A 24,345-nucleotide genomic window follows, 5' to 3' on the forward strand; every position below is an offset into this window, starting at 1 on the left:
AGGCTGTCTCAATAATCATTCAGCAAAGAGGATGCAAATCTATATAGTCTGACATGCAAACATCCCCAAGGTATATTGCCAAGGGGAAATAAAAAAGCAAACTTGCAGAAAAGAACGTTCGGCATGTTCCCATTTTTGTTTGTACTTGCACAAAAAACGGCACTCCCAAACTGTTAATAGGGATTTTTTTTTTTGCTGGAAGGGTGGGCTCACAGGGGATTCCAACTGCCTTGTGATGCATTTCTATACTGTTGATTTTTTTTAACCACTTGTGTTATCAGAAAAACAGAAAACAATAAATATCTTTTAAAAAGAGTCCAAAAAATAGTTGAGCGGGGGCTGCTTGGTGCATTCTCTGCTCCCCACCTTTTTCTCTCCTCCAGCGCATCCACTTCCCACCTTGCTGACCTCGCCAGCGACTGCGCAGACCCAAATGCAGATGTCAATAGAGACAGAGAAAGAGAGAGGCTTATGGGGAGTGTTCTGAAGGCACACAGCCAGTAAGCGGCAGAGCTGGGACTTGACCCCATATCCACCAAATCCAAGAAATGATCACCGATTAATGACGGAGGGGCTCTCCCGGGGTGTTCCTGGCTGTCTTTGGGGTGGGGCTTCCTTTTGCTTTCCTTACGCTGTTGTCTTTAAAGTGTTCTGGGAAAATGCTTGTAGTGCAATGACCTGGGAAGGTTGTTAAAATACAAATTCCAGGACCCTCAGACAGCCCCCACCATCATCTCTGAGGCGGGACCCAGGGATCTGAATGTCAATACACTCTAGGGTAATTCTTAAGCGCAACAAAGTTTTAATAATTACTGCCATGAAAAAAGACAAAAGTGCCATTTTCGACAATGTGGATGGACCTTGAGGGTATCATGCTAAGTGAAATAAGTCAGACAGAGAAAGGCAAATATGGCGTGGTTTCGCTCATATGTGGAAGATAAACAAACAAACACGTAGCTACAGAGAACAGATTGGTGCTCACCAGAGGGGCAGGGGGTGGGGGGAGGGCGAAAGGGGTGACTGGGCACATGTGTACGGCGACGGATGAAAACCAGACTATTCGAGGTGAGCACGATACAGTCTATACAGAGACTCATATATAATGCTATCCACCTGAAATTTACACAATGTTATAAACCAATGTGACCTCAATAAAATAATTTTAAAAAAAAGAATTACTGCCATAGAAACTGTTAGGATCTCTTCCTAATCTTGGCCTCACACTTGGCTTTGGATGGGTTAATTTGCTTGTGGACACACGGGCACTGAAGTGATCATTCGCAATGGGCAGTGAGTACAGGCCTGTGCGATCCAGGAAAGCCCCAGATCACACCCCTAGCCCCGCCTCCTCATCCCCATGATCAGCATCGATCCCAAACACTGGGTTTGTGCTCTCTCTGCCTTAGCCAATTAGTGTGAAATTTAATTTGTGCTAATCGGCTTGAGCAAAGGGAGCGCAAAATTAATTTAATGCATTAATTTTGAGTTCCTACAGAACCCAAGTCTGGAACCCAAAAGACAATCAGTCCTTGCAAATTGGGGAAATGACAGACGCTTTTCACAGAGACAAGTAGCTCCTGACCTTCCCCTGTCCCCACAAATCCCTCTCCCTTCCCACATTCTGGGGCCCAGGGGCTTTGTCCATAGAGGTGAGCGGTGGGCACCATGCCCAGAGCTGTTAGGTGAATGCAAAAGGAAAACCAGTGTAATAAGGGAGAGAGTCTGGTTTGCAAACCCAGAAGGGTCCTGACAGATTACTCAAGGACCAATTAGCTAGAAATTATTCTGAAAACCTCCCTGGATCCACCGCTTGGCCAAATCATCCGAAACCCTCTTCCTACTTAGGGACAATGACTCCAAGGGTCTGTCAGAGAGCAGCGGACAGGAATGAATGAATTTGCTATACATTTTGCACAGACTCAAACCGAAATAATATATCGTGCACACTGGCGTCATTTGCAGCTTGGGGAACAGTGGGTAACGGGGATTGGGTAGACGTTAAATGCCAAGCACACACGGGGTCCCCTGGGCTGTCACCGTCACTTGTCATTCATTATGTGAGCGCCTACTGTGTGCCAGGCCCTGCCCACAAGGACCCTACCGTCAAGTTGGGGAGATAAGAAAACCACGTGAGGGGCACCCACATGTTTTAGCCTGACCTTGCCCTTGGCTCTTATATTCAAATACTCTCAAAACTCCCAGATCACCTTCCCTGTAGAGAGCAAACAGCTCTCCCTTTCGCTCTCTTCCTGTACTTTCCAATTTGACCAAAAGGATCTGTTCATGTTAAGCCCTAGTATGAGAAACAGCTCACACTCATCAAAGGTGGGGATAGACATGTGCAAAGCACTGGGATACCCCATCTTCTTTAAGCCCATCAAATGCCTTATGAGGAGAGCATTTTCGTTACTCCCTTTTCACAGAACAGGAAACTGAGGTATTGACTGGTGAAATGATTTGCCCAAGATCATAGCTGCTAAGTCACAGAGGGAGTCCAGCCCGGGCAGCCTGAGTCCCAGGTCCTGGCTCATGACTACGGTGCTGCCTTCTGTCCCAAATCCACCATTCAGCACAATCTCCCACCCCAGGCCCCTGGGGGTCAGCAGAGCAGGAGTCATCGTCCACCTGGAGCAGACCAGGAGGCGGCGGCTCAGGGCGGTCAGGTTAAACAGCCAGTAGGCTGCAGAGCGAAGGCCAGCTGAGACCTGGACCTCAACCACCATGGCCTGGGGGCCACAGCCAAAGGGCGCCTGTGTGGACCCCCAGCGAAAGGGAAGCCCCATCCCCATCAACCTGAGTGACTGAAAGAGAAAATCCAAAAAAATCGGAAAGAGAGAGAACAGTAGAAAACATGAATCAATAGATGAAGGGCCAGCCCAACTGCAGAGCCAGCTGGCTGGTGTGCTCTTTGTGTGCCAAGGATATTAAGCTGTGGTTTCAGTCTCGAGGTACCGGCCCCCAAAGCTGTCATTAGGAGAAATTCAGAACAAATCTCTAGCTTAGTGGCGGGCTCCGGGGTTCCCCAGAGACGCACGCTGGGCACCAGTTCAGGCATCGAGCTGTGTATTTCTCTTCCCAGCAGGGACCATCATCCACCAGTAAGTAATAGTAAGGTTACCTTCATAATAATCACTACACAGACCGCGGTTACCACCTGCGCAGTGCAGGTTCACCCACGGAATCTGCACAGCAACACGGAGAGGTAGGTCCTGATATCCCCAGATTGCAGAGGAGGAAACTGAGGCACTAGGGTGCAGACACCCACCCAAAGACACCCAGCCGGCCAGAGGCAGAGCTGGATGTGAATCAAGACAGCCTGACTCCAGAGCCTTAACTCCTGGCCACACCACCACACTGCCTCTTGGGGGCTCAAAGAACACGTGCTGAGTGAACTAGGAAAGGTGCGAGGGAGCCAAGGAGTGAAGAGGACTCCACAGCCGCGGGCACGTCCTTGTCAGCGGAAACAGGGCCACTTCTGTAAGGACGCCGGGAGAAGGGTCATGCATCTGAGCGGACACGTGGGGATGACACATCACCGACTGGCCTTGGGGGGAGAAGGGGCAGTTAGGGGCTTTCATGAGCTGCGGAAATGGCCTTTGAGGTTCCCTAGAGCCCCCTAAAGAGGAAATAACCCCTCAGATGCCGTCACCCACACATCCCATCTTGAAAATATTCTCTGGTCCATCCCTCACCTTCAGGATGGAGTTCAGGCCTCTAACATGACTCTCATAGGCCTGTGATCTGGCCCAGCCTCAGGGCCCAACCCCAACCCCATAACAACCCCACGCACACGAGACACTCCAACCACTAGGACTGCGTGTGCCAGCCCACTCTCTGTCTCCACTCGTGCTGCGCCCTCTACCTGGAATGCCACCCTACCTCATCACCTGGCCAGCTCCTACTCGTCCTTCAAGTCCCCTCCTCCAAGAAGCCCTCCCTGATCCCATTTCCATCAGTGTAGATGCTCCTTCTCCATCACGGGCTGTTTGGAGTCAGCCAGACCGGGGTTCAAATCCCGGCTCTGCCACTCACCAGCTGTGTGTTGTTGGACAAATGGCTTCACCTCTCCGGTCTTCACTTTCCTCATCTAGAACATGGGGGGACTAACACTTTCTCAGAGTTGGATTGGAAGGTAGAATTAGATAATACAGGTAGAGGATTTATCACAGCGCCTGGCATAGACACATTGCTCATTCAATGTTCCTTTAATTATTCAGTTCAGCATCATTCATTCAATTCACATCTAATGTTTTGAGGGGTGAGAAATAGCTAAGACGTAGCATTATCTTTGAGGAACTCAGTCTACTGGGGAGTGGATGAAAAAATATTAAATATATGTTAGTAATAGTGGCAATGTGTGAAGGCTTGCTATGTAAGAGGCCACAGTGTGATAACTACCTTACATGCACCTCCTCCCTACAACCCTATGGAGAGCAATACGTGACTATTACTGTCACCATTTCACTGATGATGACAGGAAGGCTCAGAGGCTTGAAGAATTTGCCCACAATCCGGTAGCAATAAGGGTACAAAGCCAGCCGTCCTGATGGACCCTGCGCTCCCGTACCAAACGTACCAGGTCGGTCATCATACTCATCCCTGATCTTGTACAGTCCCTAGCTTCTTCGTCAGTGTTGCAAAGTAGACAAGAGATTGTGGTCCCGATTTTTATATGGGGAAACTGAGGCAGACAGAAAGGACTTTCCAGCTGCGCCTGCCTCTGTGGGGCCTTAGCTAGCCCCACTGTGGTCATCCATGAACACGCCCACACCTATGGCCGTAGAGCCTCTGCAGCCAGCTGTCGGCAGGAAGGAGACCTCCCCAGTGTGTCCCATCAGGTAAGGCCCAAGACACTCTAACATCCTGAGTCAGACGGGAAACCAGGCTGTCTTATTCTCCCAGGGGCTCGGGAGCTACCCCAGTCCCCACAGAGGCACAAGGCTGTGGCAGAGCAGGGACTAGGAGTCAGGAGATCTGCGATGTGATCGAGGCTCAGTCACCATTTGACTACAGGACCTCTGGCAAGTCATTTCCCTTCCCCTCCCAGAGGGAAGCTGCCAACCCCACACATGACCATCATGATGAATCTCAGTGCTTTGCAAATGGACTTTCCAACCAAAATCTCCAGTCCCTGCTGTATCCTGGTGGATTCTCTCAGCAATTCTGTACCAAAAGTGAAGTTTCTCAGGCTGATGAGGCCAGACAACCGAGTGCTCGGGCCTCAGTCTTTTGCTTTAAATCAGGTCTTAGAGAAAACCCAGAATATATTCCAGAAAGGGAAGAAAACACGCTGCTCTCATATATCCCCATGTGCTCTCGAAGCCTTATAGGTACTTTCCACAAGACGAGCCTGCTTTCTTGTGAAACTAAAAGCTCCACTTTGCATCGAGGCAGATTTTGCATGCTTGAAGAATATTTACAGCATGCTCCTTCTCGGAGGCTCCTCATCTCCCCTTCTGCTCCTTCGCAAATGAAGCACTTAAATCATTTTGCAATATTGTTGTCTTTTTAATAAGCCTAGTCAAATGGAGTTTCCACTGATGAGACACAACATGTTTCAGCAACGTTGCTATCAATTGTTTGCCCGCTATTGAGACAAGGGGGTGGGCGCAGAGGCCGGGATCGGCGACAGGGGTGTCTTCATGATGCACAGCCCTGGAGGAGTGCCTGCTCCCCAACTGCTAACAGAAACTCTCTTCTAAGAAAGTCGAACCGCATAGAAGGGGATACGTCTCTATGTCCTCTAGCCTAATGCTTCTCAAAGTGTGGTCCCCGGACCAGCAGGTTCAGCCTCACCTGAGAACTTATTAGAAATCCAGAACCTCCAGAGCCACCCAAGCCTACTGACTCAGGATCTCTAAGGCAGGGGGTCCAGCGTTCTCTGTTCTAACACATCCTCCGGGGGATTCTGGCTCACTTTCAAGTATGAGAACCGCCACCCTAATGCAGCATCACCCCTGCGTCAGGACCACCTCCGGGCTTGTTAAAGAAACAGTGAAGGACCCCTATCAAGATTCCCTCCCGTGTCAAACCCTTGGGAGACAGGACTGGGGAAACTACAGGGTTAACAGCTCCTCCCAGGTGATTCTGAGGCTCTTTAAAGGGCAAAACAACCAATATAAATCGGTAGCTTTTGAGTGTGTGTGTGGAGGGCGAAATTAGAGCCCTTTCTTCAAATAAAATCTTACTTGGACCCCAATATAATAGCACCTAGAGCCACAGCTTATGAGCACTGGGAGAAGGAAGGAAAGGAGCCAGACTTCTGAGCACTGAACCAAGCAACTACAGAATATTCTACCCGGTTCTTTGCATCTTTGTATCACACATGGTTACATAAAGACGTACGAGGCCTTGATCACGTCACCCAATCTGAGCTGTCATTGATTATAAGATGCAAATGTAAGAAAAGAAAGTGCTGCCAATGTTTAGTGTGAGATGCCATTGACCGTGAAGGTGCATCCTGATTCCAGGGACGTACAAAGGTGAGAGATAATGTGCATCTGAGAATTGACAAAATATGGAACTAAACCAAAGAAGTGCATCTACTGCAATTGACGCAGGTTTGGGAGTTCTGGAGCCCTTTGACCTCTTCTGAGCCCTTTGACCTCTTCCGAGTCCTTTGCCCTCTTCTGAGCCCTTTGGCAAGTAGGAAGAGACTCAGGGCTTCAGCAAATGCTTCAAACACTGCATCAGAAAAGGCAAGCCACAGAGTGAAAGAAGATCTCTGTACTACTTGCCTCCAACAACCGACCTTATATCCACAATATGTAAAGAATTGCTACAAATCAATAAGAAAAGCAATAGAAAAGACTTGAAAAACCACTTTGCCAAAGAGGAAAAACAGTCAAAAACATGTGAAAAGGTGCAAATTAAAATCACAAAGTCCCACAATGTGCACTACTGCACACCCATCAAAATAACTAAATGAAAAAAGACAATACCAAGTGCTGGTAAAGATGTGGAGAATCTGGAATGCCTGCCCATTGCCAGGGTAGTGTAAATTGACACAAACACTTTAGCAAACTGTCCGGCAGTATCTATTAAAACTGAACGTAGAAATCACTTAAAACCCAGCAATTCCATTCCCAGGTGTATTCCTAACAGAAATGTACAATATGGGCACCAAAAGATGTGTAGGAATGTTCCCAGCAGCCTCATGCATGATCGTTCAAAACCAGAAACACCCAAGTGTTCACTGAGAGTAGAATGGATAAATAGTGGTTATACACATCACAGAATCCTCTACAGCCATGAGAATGAATAATACACAACCCCTCACAGCAACGTGGATCCACGTCACAAACATAATGGCAAATGAAAGAAAGCAGACACAAATGAGTACACACATTTGATTGCATTTAGGTAAAGTTCAAAAATAGGCAAAAAAACTAATCCCTAGTGTTGGAAATCAGTGTGGTGGTTACCCTTGGAGGGGAGTGGCTGAAAGGAGGCATGAGGGGGGATCTGGAGGGGGGAGCTGGGAATGATCTGTGTCTCAGTCTGGGTGCTGGTTGCATTGGTGTGTTCACTTTGTGAAAATTCATTGAGCTGTGTGCACTTTTTTGTATGTTGGACCTCAATCTAAAGTTTTAAAAGGAAGAGGAGGAACAGAGGACGGGAGAGGATTTGGGAAGGAGGAGGAAGAAATGATAACACTCAGCCATCTAAATGTGCTTCCTGGATAAAGCCCTGCTTAGACTCCCAGTTGAATCCTTTTGATGGAATCAACATCATGCCCTTGGCTTGCAGTGCAGGATGAGGTGACCAAAAGCAGTCCCACAGAACCTCTCTTTTATTAACTGTATAAATATTGCTGAGGTCGTACATTGCCATATCACTTAGTGTCATTTTTACGAAGACTTATGGGAGAAATTTCTATAATATCTCAACACCCTGAAAAGTTATTCTTCTTTCAAGCAACAGGTGTGTGTGTAACCTAGGCACAAGCTGTCTTTGGAATATCCTGTTTCGCTCTTTGCTTTGGTTGCTAGGAAGCTCAGTGTCAAAATTTCAGCCCACCTTTAACGGTTCCATTCACCCATGCTGTGTCTATTCTGCACCCAGGGCTGGGCCAATGTGATGAGCAACACACATCCCAGCCCTTGGGGTCTCACAGTCTGGCTGGGACACAGGCAGGCAGGAGGTGGTTAGAATGCACCCATCAACGCTGCGAGGGGAAGCACAGGGCCAGTGTAGCATATAGTGGGGGCCTACCCACCCTTAGAGAGTCAAGGAAGGCTTCTCAGAGGAAGTGCCACCTGAACTGAGTGAGAAGGGGTGACCAGGCATTAACCAGGTGAAGAGGGTGGAGACAAGTGGTCCAGGCAGAGGGAACAGCACGTGCAAAGGCCATGGAATGAAAGGGAGCCAGAGACCAATGGTAAATTTCTATTTTCCCTTTCCCTGATTTTGTATACTCTTCAACTCTTAATTCCCTTTGCTCTGATTTTCTTAGCTTTTAAGTTTATCTTATTTTTACAAGGCCCCGAACATCTTACGTAACCATGTGTGATACAAAGACACAAAGACCCCGGGTAGAATATTCTGTAGGTGCTGGCACTCGTTTGCTTGGTTCAGGGCTCAGAAGCCTGGCTCCCTCCCTCCCTCCTCCCAGTGTCCCATATGCTGCGGCAGTAGATGCTAAAGATGTTCATCTCACCCCTCTCCACGTCTCCCCCACAGCCGAGGCATTGCGAGCCCCCAAGTCCGAGCTGACAGCTCGTGATGAATTACTGCATCGAATGTCAGCTCAGCGGGAAGGAATTTCTACAGGGAAGTCACCGATGTTCCCAGCCAGCCCACAGCTCTCTGATTTTTCGCTTCTGCTTCTCTACTCATTGCTACTTCCGGTGAGAGGGGTCAGGCTGCCTGCAAGAGCCTCGAACCAGAACGTGAAGCACTTGTGCACGATCTCCTCTCCTTCTTAGAGTCTTTTCCATCAGGGGGGAGACTCGTGGTGCAGCATCTCAGCCCAGCTCCTCCTAACCACGTGCAGACGTGACTGCCTTCCAAGCTCCTGCCTCTTCCTCGTGCGTGGCTGACTCAACAGTTGATGCTTTACCATGGCGGTGGGAGTGGGCATGAGCTAAGCAGAAATAGAACTCTTGGTGGGGAGAGTGAACACAATCATGAAGAGGATGAGAAGGGGTAGAAAAGAGCCCCCCCCCAACTCCATTCCATGTCCCCACGTGAGCCAGCCAGGATCAACCGGGGCTGTCAACATAGGAAGAAGAATGTGTTTTGTTGGCTTAGCCATGAATCTAATTAAAGCCACCACTATCCATCAACCAAACAAAGCAATATTATCAGTAATAATCACAGTATAGCCTCGCAGGCATAGAAAGCTCTAGTTTTCCTCTGCACTGACAGATACTATCCTACATTGCCTCAGGACCTTTGCACATGCCATTTCTCCTCTTCCTCAGGACCTTTGCACATGCCATTTCTCCTCTTCCTCCAGATCTGTATATGGATGGCAACATTGAATCATTCAGATCTAGAATCAAACATCTCAATCCATGGAAGTCTTTCCTGACCACTTAGACAAAAATAGCCCCCACTCGACCTCCCTTTGTTATCACCTCCCCTCTGCCTAATATCTGCAGCCCTTCATAATCTGAAACTAGTTGGCTTGTTTATTTGCTTGTGGTCTGTCAGGGACTTTGCCTTCTCCCTAGCTGTACCTGAGACGTCCAGTCCAATGCCTGCCACGTGGGAGGTGCTCATACTCAGTTGTTGAATGGGTGAATAAATGAAGCTTCTATCCGAGCTTCAGTAGAACCCCATGAGGTACCCACGGCTTCATGGAAAAAGACAGCTGAGACTAAGGATGAGGCACACGGAACACCCCCCTAGGGTACAAAATTCAAGACAGCGCCCAAAATCTCAGAAATCGAGATAAATCAAATTTTAACGCAATCTTTAAGAAAATCAAAATCAATGCCAAAAATCTGTGATGAATAAAATATCAAAATTTTAAATGAAGACCGGAGCCCATCGTGCAGACTGTCTCACTTGCTTCACCCTAATTCTGCCCCACCAATCCTGCATTTATTTAAAATTTTGATATTTTGCTCATCGTGGACTTTTTTGCATTAATTTACATTTTCAAAGACACTGCATTAAAATAGTATTTATCTTGCTAAGTCTTTTGACATCTCTTTACATTTTGTGCCCTAGATGAGTGCCTCGTTCTCCTCACCCTAGTCTTGGTCCTGAGAGGCTTAGTGGAACAGCAAATTGTCCTTGAATGGCTCTTCCTTGGTCTACCCACTCTCGCTGACCATGCCCCACATCATATTGTATGGATTTGTTTAGAAATGTATAATTTGCAATAGTCTCCTTGGGGGCAGAGACTGTCTGCTCATCCCCAGCCCACAAACTCAACACCCAACTAAAGAAAGAAGACACCAGCCTGCAATCACACACACCCCAACATAATCTTCTCCAATCACAAGTCCCTTTCCACCCCCAGAGGAGACCACCACTCCGAATTTGCTGTTATTGCTCCTGTGAATATCTGTGCTCTAAAACTATACAGGTATGTGCCCCAATCAATACACAGCATTGTTCTGCACATTTAAAAAATTAATATGTGAGATATCATATTTTAGGTATTCTTTTGTAACTTAATCATTTTCCTTCAGTGTTATGTTTGGGAGGGCAACCCATGTTGATTTACCTGTCTCCAGTTGAAGGGTCAAGAAACTTTTTGTATAAAGAGCCAGATAATAAATATTTTTAGTCTTTGCACGTCATACAGTCTCGGTCACAACTACTCAACTCTGCCACCGTAGCCAGAGACTACACACAAATGAATGGGTGTGGCTGTGTGCCAATAAAACTTTATTGACAACGACCAGGTTGTGAACTGGATTTGACCTGAAGGCCATGGGTGGCCCGCCTCTTCATTCATTTTCACTTTTGGTTACTCAGTTTTTAATATAACAAAATGTGTTCATCCATTCTATCAGTAGGCTCCCATCTGGGTGTTTACACTGCTGCTATATACCGCTCGGCTTTTCATGTATGCATGGGACAGATTCTAGAGCACGTATACCTAAGGCAGAACTGCTGGGGCAGAAGGTATGGACAGCTTCAACTTTTGGAGATAATGCTAAGCTGTTCAAGAGCAATGAGGTCAAGTTACACTGTCACCTCCGGCATATGAGTTCCTGCTTCTCCACATTCTTGCCAGCACTTGGCTACATCAGACCTGTCAATTTTGCCCATCGGAAGTGTGAAATGGTACCTACTGTGGTGTTAATTTGCATTTCCTGATTGCTAGTTAATTGAGCATCTTTACATGAGTTTACAGTCATCTGAATTCTTGAGCATTTGAACTCTTGAAACAAGAGTGCCTACTTGGGAACTGTCGATTCCTGGTTTTTGCCCATTTGTTTTTTTTCTATTGCAGTGTTTGCCTTTTTCCAATTAATTTGAAGAAGTTCTTTACATATTCTGGATACCCTTCGCCAGTTATATGTGTCGCAAATTTTGTCTACATGTGGTGTGTCTCCATTTTATGCTTTGATAAACAGAAGTTGATTACCTTAATATAATCAAATATCATTTTTCTCCTGTGATGTGTGCTTTTGTGACTTATTTAAGAAATTCTTCCCTGTGGAGCCAGATGACATGGGTGTGAATCTCAGCTCTACGCTGCTGCTTGTGAGGCCTCGGGAAGATACCTAACATTCCGGACCCTCAATCTGCCCCTCTGTAACATGGGGGCAGTAACAGCATGCCCCTCACAGGGCTATTTTGGGGAGGCTCGTAAAGCACTTAGTGCAGTGCCAGGCTCATCACCATCTTCCCCGTCCACAGAGCTCACCCCGCACAGGGGCCCCACACAGGAGGGATGGGGGTACCTTGCTCTCTAGCAGGTCTGCATTCTGCCGGAGTTCATTCCGTGTCTTCTCTGATTTTTCCAGCTTCTTTCTCAGCATTGTAAGCTCCTCCTACAAAAACAAACACCTTAGCAGAATCTATTCTGGACCATATGTGTTAAGGGCGGCCGGAGAATGGAGTGGGTGATTCAGCCAGCCTCTCTGTGAGGATGCCCAGATGCTAAGTTCCTACAAGGGACTTGTTCTTTCATCATTTCTGAATACCAACGTCTCTGCTCATACAGGTCTGGTCCACACCAGCCCAGTCTGGGCACTGAATGCAAATCCTCGGAACAGACCCACTGCTTAACCTGAGACTGGGCACGCCTGAGTGACGTGGTGGCGATACCACCATTAGGGGCAACTTAAACACCCACTCATAGCAGGCTGGTGGAATGACCTATGGAACACACACACACAGGATGACTATATGGCCGTGAAAAGAGAACGAAGAAGATTTCTATGAAAATGGCAATCATATTACAATATATAAAGGTATCAAGTTAACATGTTGTACGCCTTAAATTTACACAATGTTATATGTCAAATATATTTCAATAAAAAAATTAAATCCAGAAAAATGGACGTGGCATGATTCTCAAAATATGTTTTTAAATGAAAAATGCAAATTGCAGAATACACGTAATATGCTACTTTTCATGTAAGAAAGAGAAGAACAAATAGTGCGTGCATTTGCTAATTTTTGCAAAGAGAAACAACCAGCAGGATAAACCAGAAGCCAATCAAAATGGTTACCTAAGGTGGGTGCTAACAGGGTAGAAGGGACAGTGGGGGAGCGTTCTCTGAGAGATAAGAAGATAAAGGACTCAAAGATTCCACCACTGGGTGTCCTGGGATAAGCAGTAAGTGATCGCGTGCCCCAGGGCCGTCATGATACATCTAACCAGCACCCACGAGCCTAGAGAGGAGCTGGGAAGGAGGGTGGTCTGTGTTGATGGGAGCAGAGAGATGTTTAGAAGGTGCAGGGAGGGCTGTTGGGCAGAGCATTCTCAGATCGAGAATTTTCAGGAGTGGGAGCACTGGGTCTGGATGCAAGTGCTAAGATGGGGTTGGGGGAGGGGGTAGCTCCTCGGCGCCCTGCCTGCCACCTGGACCAACCTCCTTGGCATGGAGCTGCTCATCCCCGATGGTGGTACTCAGCAGGGGCCGGAGGGAACCCACGAGCTGCCACCACGGCCAGTCCTTGACTGCCAGGAACACAGCCACATTCTTCTGGATGCATTGTGTGGCCAGTCGGCGAATCTGCAGGGGAAGGAGAACGGAGATTTGAGGGGTCCTGCCCAACCTGGGGGAAGGGTGAGGAGAGAGAGGAGGCAGGGGGTGGCAAAAACGATGGAGGAAATGGGTTTATATCCTAGTGGAAGGGACTGGGTAACTTAAAAATAAAGCTTCCTTTCATGGAGTCAGGTTCTCAGCATCAGGCATCATGCCTCAATTTAATCTCGCATGACCTGCTAATAATAACAGGATGAGGAATGTAAAATGTTATACAACAGAGTCACATTTTATATAGGGATTAAGTTCAAAAGTCACTGTGCAAGGCAAAATCTATCCTTGAAAAGTTGGGTATTTATCCAAAGAACTTGAAAACACCAATTTGCAAAGGTACATGCACCCCTGTGTTCATTGCAGCCTTATTCACGATAGCCAAGACTTGGAAGCAACCTAAGTGCCCATCAAGGGATGAATGGATAAAGAAGCTGTGGTATATATACACAATGGAATACTACTCAGCCATAAGAAACGACGAAATCCAGCCATTTGTGACAACATGGATGGACGTTGAGGGTATAATGCAAAGTGAAATAAGTCAGAGGGAGAAGGTCAAATACCGTATGATTTCCTTCATTAAGTAGTAGATAATAACAACAATAAACAAATACATAGGGACAGAGATTGGATTGGTGGTTACCAGAGGGGAAGGGGGGAGGGAGGAGGGTGAAAGGGATAATTCGGTACATGTGTGTGGTGATGGGTTGTAATTAGTATTTTGGTGGTGAACATGATGTAGTCCATGCAGAAATAGAAGTACAATGATGTACACCTGAAATTTTTACAATGTTATAAACCAATGTTACTGCAATAAACAAAAAATTAAAAAAAAAAAAAGAAAAGCCCTGAAATTGCCCACAAGAGACAACAGCCATGATTATGTTATTAGTTGATATTTAAAGGATAGACATCATTTTAAGTGTCTTTAAACAAGAATTCCGTGCTTCTCACACTTGTGTGCAGAATTACCTGGAAAGCTTATGAAAACACAGATGGCTGGGCTCCACCCCCAGAGGGTCTGATTCAGTAAGTCTGGGGTGGGACCCAAGAATTTGTGCTACTAACAAATCCCCAGTTGATGCGTCTGCTCCTGGTCCAGAGACCACACTTTGAGAACCACTGACCTAACTCATTCCTATGTAGGTGAGACTCGTGCTGACTTACAAGCCAGTAGATCCTTTCCTGTCATCACTGTTACAATAGTGATGCTTGTACAGCTGGTATGGGGCTTCCCAAGGGCCAGGCATCACCCTGAGCATTTTACCCACTTCAGCTGAATCCTCACTACAGCCCTGTGAAGGTGAGTGTTATTATCATCTCCATTTTACAGATGGGGAAACTGAGGCACAGAGAGGTAGTCATGTGCCCAGTGTCACACAGTTTCTCAGTAGCAGAGTTGGGATTTGAACCCCTGCAGTCTGGCTGCAGATAGAGCCCAGGCTCTTAATTAACCTCTATTCCAAGGGCATAAGCTACTCAAGTGCAGGGCCAGTGGGATTGCCCACAATATTTTAATGATTAATGTTCTTGCTTTTTTCTGCTTTGTCAAGTGCGTATACTTGACTTCACAAATTCACATAAGCTGGAGGCACATGTAATGAGACTCCAGGCTAGTAGTACTAATTAATAGAGACAATACTCAGGTAATAGCAGCTAGGATTTATTGAGCAGTTACTATGTGCCACGTTCTGTACTAAGCACACATTATCTCATTTCCCCGTCACCCAGCTTTTAAGCGGTGGAGGTGGGATTTGAACACAGGTCTTGTTTGTCTCCAGAGCCATGCTGCCATCTCTCCAATGTGCAGGCTACGGAGAAGAAATTCATTCTCCAGAGATCTCTGAAGATGGCGGCCCAGGGTGGTTCAGGACTGCAGGCTCTGAACTTGCCCTTCGGTCCCCAACTCCTCAGTGGCTGGGTCCTGACCATGCCCTGTCTGCTGACCCGTGAAAGCCAAGTTCTCCAGAGATGGGACAGGTTGAAGCCATGAACTGACCCAGGAGGGCTTGGACAACCTCATGGATATCTAGATCAAGGTCAACATCGTTGGCAATTTGATGTCAGTGTTCCAGAAAAAATTATAGCCTCTTGCAAAGCATCACTTAAGTCTCACCACTCAGGGCGGGTCATGGACCAGCGCACTGGCTCCATCATGGGAGACATGCCAACCCTGTGCTCGCCCCAGACCCACTGGATCAGAATCTGCACGGGAACATTATCCCGCAGTGGATTCGTGCACAAGAGCAATTCCGGCCCTGGTCCAGCCAGGAAGGTGCTTTTCCAGGCTCTCACACCTCCGCCGGGCTCACGAGGCACACCGGTCTCCGTACCTTCAGCTTCTGGAAGTCCTGGCGAGACAGAAAGCCCTTGCAAGTCGCCTGGAAAAAAATGATGCTGTGAGACACCAGCTTCTCTCGCTGCTTCTCCAGCCTGGAGACCACGCCAGCCTTGAGGAACACCTAGAAGGAGAAGAGGCTGAAGGTGACTTCTCCTCTGGTCATGTGGGAGGTGGCTGCCGCTCAGGCCCCAGTTCTCTTGCATCCACCCAAAGTGATGGTCAGCAGCTGCCCTTGACTGAGGGGCTAAATTATCAAAGCATCTTGTCTCCTGGTGGCTCCTCCCTCCCTTCTCCTAGCTCCTGGAGACTCAGAGCGTGGTCCACGCACCAGCAGTGTCACCGCCGGAGAGCTTGTTAGAAATGCAGAATCTGGGACCCCTCCCCGCCCCAGACTGCTGAGTCAGAGCTGGCATTTCAACATGATCCCCAGGAGAGTCATGCACACATTCATTCGAGAACCACTGCTAGGACAGACCTGCCCAAACTTCTCTGTGCACCAGAATCACCTGCGGAGTGTGGTAAATGCAGATTCCCAGGCCTCACCCCAGGAAAGGTTGAATCAGTGGGTTTGGTGCCAGGTCTGGGAATGTGCATTCTTTTTGATAAGAGCCACTGGCTACCTGAGAAAAGCTGCGCCCTAGAAATACTCAGTCCTGCCTTGTAAGGAGGGGCGGAGCATGTGGGGGAAAGTGAGGGTAGCCTCCTCAGCCAGGAGAGGATGGGGCCAGGCTGGTGCCAGCCACTGAAGGGCTCAGGCATTAAGCAGAAAGCAGCGCGAGCTCCACAATGTCCAGGCCTCGGCTCATCAATAACGGATGAAGCCTCCGCAGCAGGGCGATCAATGCCTCCTCAGGCACCCTGCAGGGCTGCCTTCCAATAGACCGCAGGGAACACGAAAGGATTTTCTGAAAGCATCTGAAACTTTGGGGCCATGCCTGCTGCAGCCAACGTGGTAGGGTAGCTATGCCGGTCTCGCCTCCCCAGAGGAAAAGGAAAGATGCTCTGGTGGTGGGATCTGAGTCAGCCACAGGAGGAGGGTCCTTTTCGGACCCCCCTCATGCTGCTTGTTTCTGTGAACAGCCCTGTGAGTTTCTTTGCCAGTTGTGGCTTATAACCCCAAAGGTGCTCAATTTCTCTGGAGGCAGAGTGGTATTATCAAGTAATCGGTGACATTATCAATTAATGGCTAACGTTTTATGGAGACCTTACTGCATTCTGGATCTGAACTAACCACTTGATATGCAAGTAAAGCACTTTACGCGCACGATCCTATGTGATAGCCATTATGATCCCCCCCATTTTATGGATGGAGAAACTAAGGCTAAAAAAACGCCTTTCCCACGATCCTCCACTAGCAAGTGGCAACACCAGGATTTGTTTCCCTCTATCTGACTCCAGAGAAGACTATAACTCTCACTGAATGTAATTGACATTTGCATGGCAGCTACGTTTTTTCAAAGCTCTTTCTCCTATGTCTCATTTTAAATCTCGAAACAACCGTTTGAGGAATCTATTGACTCAGGGAGGTTATGTAATTGACTCAAGTTCACCTAGTTGGTGATCGACAAAGCTAAGACTTAAACCCCAAACCTTGAGTTCATCTCCTGCCCCCATTCTCCACGTCAACATGAGGCTTCATTTCCTTGTTCATTATGATACAAATGCCTGAAGTTTGCGGTTGAATTGCAATTTGATCCCAGTGGGACAAAAGGTCTCCATCTATTCTCCATTCCCCTAACCCGATTTTCTGTAATGGAGACCACTCTGCTGATCCCACAGTAAACCCTTTCTCGACGGGAAAATGAAAATTAGCACACCCAATCAGTGCTAATTCTGTTTCGCAACCCTCTATCGCCGTACAGAACACTTCCTAACAGCCAGGGCCGCCAAGATAATTAGCCTCATTGAAATAACGACACGATTGACTCATTACCTATCAGATTGCCTCAATAATGACTATATTAATCTCACAAGCTGGTGAGTCCCAAAAGCCGCTATAAAAAAAAAATCAATGATCAAAGTGATGACAGCGCTAGTTCATATATTACAAAAGGGGGCGGGGGCTGCCCAAACCACTATTGATTAAGTACGAAGCTTTCATTAAAAGGATAATTGGAAACGACCATACACAGAACAGGAATAAGTCATCGCCTCTGCAGAGTCATATCTTGATTTTTTTTTTTTTTTCCTTTTAAGAGCGTATTGCCGATCAGAAGGCTGACTGATTGTGGAATCCCACCTTTTTCATAAATGTCATGGCCCTCGGCACAGGCCTCGATAAGGTACCAGGGGCTGAGAATCACCAAGAAAAATCTAAATTATTCGCTTTTCATGGGTCCAGCTGCTTATCGAACCCAAGCAGAGTGTAACATCCCAACATCCCCATCTTTCAGGAGGGACCACTGCTATGCAAGCTGTTTTTCCTCTAAAAATGCCGAAAGCCAAGGTTTAAAAATCTGATACAGCAACAGCTCCCATATCTGGTCCTGCTGAGGAATTAGCTCTTCTCCTCTTAGTAATTTTCCAGACTGGAGGAGTTTAATTCTTTGGACATTAAAATGTTATTCTATTTGATAAGCATCTTGCCTTCTTGACAAATGCATTCAACAAGTGATGACAGCCAACCCCGGTTCAATGGCAGTTTACTGATTCCCACAGCCATCGTTGGAGGTAGAAAGCAGTGGCTCCATTTCACAGATGAGAAAACTGAGGTTCAGAGAGGGTCAATCACTCACTCAGGAATGACACAGTTGGGACCTGGGGAAGCCTGAGTGTGGACCAGGTCAGCCTATTCTCTTCTCTAGTTTGTAACCTTCCCACCTATTAAGTGTTAAATCCTGCAAATGTATACAAGTTGTATCTGCCCTTAAAGATCTCAGTCTAGCCTGGCTTCCAAAAGGATACATTGACCTTAATTTGCTCTTGACAGTTTCTTAGTGAATACCAAGTATTACTCAATAATAATACTGTTTTATTATTGGAATGTTTGAGCTTATAGACTTCTTGGTCTCGCCACTGTGAACCTGGGCCTAGCAACTTCTCCTCTTCCTCTGTTTTCTTCCTTGCTCTGCAAGAGCTCCTGGGATCATAGGGACCGAGTTTTTGTATTCATGAAATAACTGAGTAATTATCTAGACTAGTGGTTCTCAAACTTGAGCATACCCTAGAATCCCTTACAGGGCTTGTGACAGCCCAGACTGCTGGGTCCTACCCCACAGTTTCGGAATCACTAGGTCTGGGGTTGTGCCTGCAAGTTTATCTTTCTAGCAAGCTCTCAGGCAATGCTGACACTGCTGGTCCAGGGACCATATGTTGAGGACTGCTAGTCTAGAAGGATGAAGTCCTTGGAGATGAAGAATAATTTCTCTGATTCCAGATCATAAAGACCTGTGTGTAAAGAATGTGTTAAATATTTCCACTAATAAATAAAAGAACCCACGGTGTATTGACAAGATCCCGGGACTTGGACAAATACAGGTTTTCACAGGAGCTGTACCTGTACCTAGCTACCTATAAGACCTTGAGGAGTGGTCTACTTCCCAGAGGTACAGCTTCCTCATCTGTGAAGAAGGAATGCACTAATTGTCTCCCAGGAGATCGTGAGGGAAAAAGACGACTAACACACGAAGTTGCCTAGCATAGCACCTGGCTCTTGCTGGGAGCCCAGTAACCAATAGGTTTATTCCTTCTAATGGAAAGGTCTGCAGAGGTCTAGTTGCTGACAACTCCCAGCAGGATAATTCAGGTGGAGACCACCGCAGACTAGCAGATTCAACCATATGCTTCAGCAGGACCAAGACGTCTGCAGGGAGAGACCAGTCTGTCTACGGGGCAATGACCAGAGTATATGATCATGAGCTCTCCAAGGAAGGAGGTGTGATGGGGCAGACTCCTTAGGGTTCCAAAAGGTACTAATGGGCAATAATGCCACCACAGTGGGCTTCTGGAGACCAGCGCCCTTCCCCAGCACCTCGCGTAGCACCTGGAGGTGGAAGGTGATGGACGAAGCTTCACTGGTTGACAATCAATCAGTAGATAACTAAGTGGGGAGATGGAGGGAGCAGTTGTTCCTTTGGTCTATTCTCTCTCCAGTTTGTATTTCTAACCTTTGTCCCTTCTCCCCTGCCCACCACCTGGTTCTAGAGTTTATAATCTCTGTACCCCACTTCCCAAACTATCACCCATAGAACACTCACTCTGGGAGATGGTAATGGGTCTTCCACAAAAACAAAAGGGTGCGGGTCTCCTGGTCAAATAGTTTGGGAAGCCCTAAAAACTATATCTTCCCTCTCGAAAACTTTAAATATGAGCATATTAGGGCTCTGTGAAATTATTCTCTAAATGTTTAAACATTCTTAGAAGAGCCTTTGACTCAGTACCAGTTTGGAAAAAGCTATTTCTTTCAACTCTAAAATCATGTGCCTTCTTCTCAAGCCCTGTCTTCACACTTACTGCTGCTAATCAGCTGGGACTATAGTTGTGTTATTGTTGGTTGCAAAGTAAAAGTTACAAGGCTCTAAGAGAGGACGAGTGTTTCTTCTCAGGTTTTGTGGCAGCTCTTTTTGAGGCTCAGAAAGTCATACTGAGGTCCAGAATGTTAACTCTTCCAGGCCATTGAGGTCCCTGGGAATATAACCTCTAATAAGTGATATTTCCCAATGTCATTTCCTCCCACATTGTAACATTTTATCTTCATGACCTTGTAAGATAGGCAGGCAGAAAATCATTAGCCCTGATTTCAGTTTGGTGAAAGGAGACACTCAGAGGTAAGGGACACTGAGGTAGGACACGAATCGAGTCTCATCTGGGTCCCTGATGCGATGGGCAGAACGGCATAAGACAAAAGCATGACTTACTTGGCTGTGCCCCACGACCACTGCCTTCTTCTCCAGATCCAGGGTCTGTAGGAGCTCCTCTATGGCCTGGGAAGAAGACAAAGTTAGAGGAGAAGAGAGATCAAAGATGGGAGACTCCGAAAGGTGAAGGTCAGGCTGGCTAGATGGCTGATGCATCATGAGAGAGAAGATGACCCCACATATCTGTGAGCTTTGGCTAACAGTGCCCCATCTCACCCAGGTGAGTGCAGAAGACAAGCATGTATTGAGCACCTACTGTATGCCATCCACTCTGCTGGAACCTTCACAGATACCATCTTATTTCATCCTCATAGCACCCCTATTACCATGCCCATTTTACAGAAGACAAAACCAAAGATACGAAACTCAATGAAGGATGTGTTTCTGTGGAAAACAGTACGGCAGTTCCCCAAAAAAATTAAACATCCAATTACCATATGATCCAGCAATTCTGCTTCTGGAAATATACCCAAAAGAAGTGAAAGCAGGGACTTGAACAGGTATTTGCACACCCACGTTCATAGCAGCCTTATTCACAACAGCCAAAAGGTAGAAGCAAACTAACCACTCAACAGATGAATAGATAACCAAAATGCGGTGTATACACACAGGAAACATTAATCAGCTTTAAAAGGGAAGGAAATTCTGACACAGGCTACTACACAGATGAGCCTGGAGGACACCACGCTGAGTGCAATAAGCCAGTCACAAGGACCAGTGCTGTATGATTCCACTTATATGAGGCACCTAGAGCAGTCAAATTCACAGAGACAGAAAGTGGAATGGTGGTTGCCAGCGGCTGGGGAAAGGGGGTGGGGAGTTAGTGTTTAATGGGACAGAGCTTCAGTTTTGCAAGATGAAAAGAGTTCTGGTGATGGTTGCACAACAATGTGAATGCATTGCACACTTAAAAATGGTTAAAATGGTAAATTTTATGTTCTATATATTTACTGGAATTAAAAAAAATAAGCGAAGGCATTTCTCCAAGGTTATAATTTACACATGGGCAGAGCCAGGTCTGAATCAAGGTCTGTTAGGCGACATTGCAATATCTACGTCTGGAACTGCTTCACATGCCCAGGATGGCTCCAGAGGACCCAAGGGCATGAGGAATTCACCCACTGTGTCACTAACGTCCTCTGCGACAGCCTCCCCAGCACTCTGTCCTTCTCTCATTGTACTTGCCAGCGACTACCTCACTCTCACAAATATTTGCTGAGTAAATGACATGGCCATTAACCTTGTGTGCCTGACCTAGATTATGGAGGAAGAGCCTGTGTTTAATTCATCTCTTATTTCCTCCACTGGCCCTGGTACTATTTTGTGCATACAGTAGGAGCTCAATAAATATGACTGAATGAATGACTACCCAAACAAGAGACATCCAGTGGGGGTCAAGGGTAGAGGGGAGAAAGGCAGCCGCATGCAGGAGGAACAAATTCACTCAAAGAGACTCCTGGATGCACCACTGGCCAAATCATCAGCCGTTTAATGGAATTTTCCTCTTTTCATATAGTCCTGCAAGCTCTAAAACAAGCCCGCCAGAGACGTGTACCCTCAGATAAATACAGGTTGTGCCTGTTCCTTTGTGACTGCCAATCCCCTCCCACTCCACCCCCACACCACCCCTCGTGGACCTTCCATTCACCGAAAATCACAAAGTCTATTTTCAGAATAAACTGTCAGAAAAGTAATTGCAACACTCAAGAAGCAAAAGGTATTATAAGACTGGGGTAATTTAGCAGATGAGTTTCAATTCCACGGGTCATCAGTATCACAGAAAACTTCCTAAGATACCAAAAAAAAAAAAACTTATTAAAAGTCTAGTCCAAGACTGCAATCTGGGAGGAATTTTCTTCCTCTGACCCCTTGGAAAACATTCCATAAGACCCCTCCAAGAATTCAATGGTTTTGCTTATTACATTTTAGCCAAAAGCATTCCAAGGGAGCTGTAGGCAGCAGAATGCATAACACCAATATATCCAAAGTACAACATATTTTCTCTCTGCACAAGAGGGAAACAAAATAAAAACTGGCTGAAAATAAGATGGATGGGTGAGAAATAAATGAAAACTACAGCCAATGAAATTTTTCTAAGTCTACCTTGGAGTTAACACCCAGAGTCAAGGTTTGGGGGAAAAACCAGGATGTGGAGTTAGATCCCCCCTAGACTGAGAGCCTGGTTTTATCACCCATGGACTGTCTGACCTTTTTGCTCTGAGCTGTAGCCTCCGCTTCAGAAAAATGGGGGGAGATAATAGAACCTATTTCAGAAGATTCTGTTTGTGCTTGTGGAAGGCTTCACATAGTACCTGGCATATAATAATTACTCAATAAACATTACGAGCTACTCCTAATGTCCTAGAGCAAGTCCTACCAGCTCTGCCTTGGTCAAAGCTCAGTAGATGTGCTACAGAACCCAGACTATCTCATTTCTCAGGGACACCCTGAGCATGGCCAAAACACACACCCCGACCCCCACAACATCCGAGAATTCTTTTCCATCTCCTGGTTTTCTTAGGGGCCTTAAATATCTGTGTAGCCAAGAACAATAGGCCTAACAGACATATTCTGTCTTGCGGACCTCGTTTTACAGATAAGAAAGCTTAGGTCCAAATGACAGGTGAGTGAGTGGCTCCGGCATTGAACTAGACCTCTGACCCTCATTTTCCTCCCCTGCAAAATGGTGACTCTGCGCCCTACCCAGACTGTACAGGTGTTGGGCGGTTAATTGAGAATCTGTGAAAAAGACTTTGTAAGTGACTTCGCACTTAATTACTGTTACCATTATCATCGTTAATATTACTCTTAGATCGAGTAAAATTGTCACTCACTTAGGTCAAATATGTGACTTAATTTGATTCTACATAATGTAATCAATGTCCAACAGCTGGTTGGTGGAGGAGAGGGCAAGAATCCAGGTGACCATGAAAAATTGGTTCCTTGTCCTACGTCTTTATGGAATCAGCGATTCCACCTGAATTGTCCGGATAATTGATCCATGGAACGCTGAGTAAAATGTTGACCACTTTGCTCCAAGGAAATAATTTTCTCTTGTGTATTTGAGTCTGAGCATGGCTCTAAGGGCTTTACCCATAACTCATTTTATTTTCAGACCTCTGCAACAGGTACTATTTTATGCCCATTTTACAGAGAAAGAAAGTGAGCTCCAGTGCGATGAAATGACTTGTCACAGGTCGCATGCTAAGAAATGAGGAAGGAGGAACAACCCTTAAGGAATCAGATTCTTGAGCTTATTCTCTGCCCTCTGATGCTGGGATCCACTGCAGCTCCACTCTGCACTAGCTGTGTGACCCTAAACAAGCCACTCCTCCTCTCTGATCCTCACATTCTAGAATACGGGGCAATCCTGCCTATCCTACAAGGATGCAGTGGGGATTTAATGAGGTCACAAAAGTAGCATGCAGGAGTGAGACCTTCAGAATGGTGGAACAAGGGACTTGATAAATCCTCTCCCCCAAAAAACAATGATAAAAATGGAGAAAAATTTCAAAAACAACAAATTCAATACTCTTGACATTGAACATGGGGATACACCAAGTTGAGAAGCATTTATTCAAGAAAAACTATTCAGAGGATGTGGAGAAAAAGGAACCTTCATACATTGCTTGTGGGAACGTAAATTGGTACAGCCACTACAGAAAACAGTATGGCGATTTCTCAAAAAATTAAAAATAGAAATACGATATGATCCAGCTATTCCACTTCTGGATATTTATCTAAAGGACATTAAAACATTAATTCAAAAGATACATGCACCCCTATGTTCATTGCAGCATTATTCACAATAGCAAAGACTTGGAAGCAACCCAAGTGCCCACCAACAGATGAATAGATAAAGATGATGTGGTATATATATACAATGGAATACTACTCAGCCATAAAAAAGACAAAACCATGCCATTTGCAACAACATGGGTGGACCTTGAGGGTATTATGCTAAGCAAAA

At 46.3% G+C, this 24,345-nt stretch overlaps 1 protein-coding gene across 3 annotated transcripts in view; it reads right to left on the reverse strand.

The window, feature by feature from the left end:
• MYO18B (myosin XVIIIB) overlaps positions 1 to 24,345 on the reverse strand; it is a 230,676-nt gene that overhangs the window by 118,448 nt on the left and 87,883 nt on the right. For all 3 annotated transcript variants that reach the window (XM_087423619.1, XM_087423618.1, XM_087423617.1), the window contains 4 exons: positions 20,376 to 20,441; positions 15,512 to 15,640; positions 13,008 to 13,151; positions 11,871 to 11,960 (listed from right to left, as the gene is read on the reverse strand). In XM_087423619.1, coding sequence (XP_087279745.1) covers positions 11,871 to 11,960; positions 13,008 to 13,151; positions 15,512 to 15,640; positions 20,376 to 20,441 — 429 coding nt within the window. The remainder of the gene's footprint in view (positions 1 to 11,870; positions 11,961 to 13,007; positions 13,152 to 15,511; positions 15,641 to 20,375; positions 20,442 to 24,345) is intronic.

Source organism: Ceratotherium simum, chromosome 35 (assembly GCF_057802395.1).
Source record: "Ceratotherium simum simum isolate JZ-2026a chromosome 35, ASM5780239v1, whole genome shotgun sequence".
NCBI classification, from domain to species: Eukaryota; Metazoa; Chordata; class Mammalia; order Perissodactyla; family Rhinocerotidae; genus Ceratotherium; species Ceratotherium simum.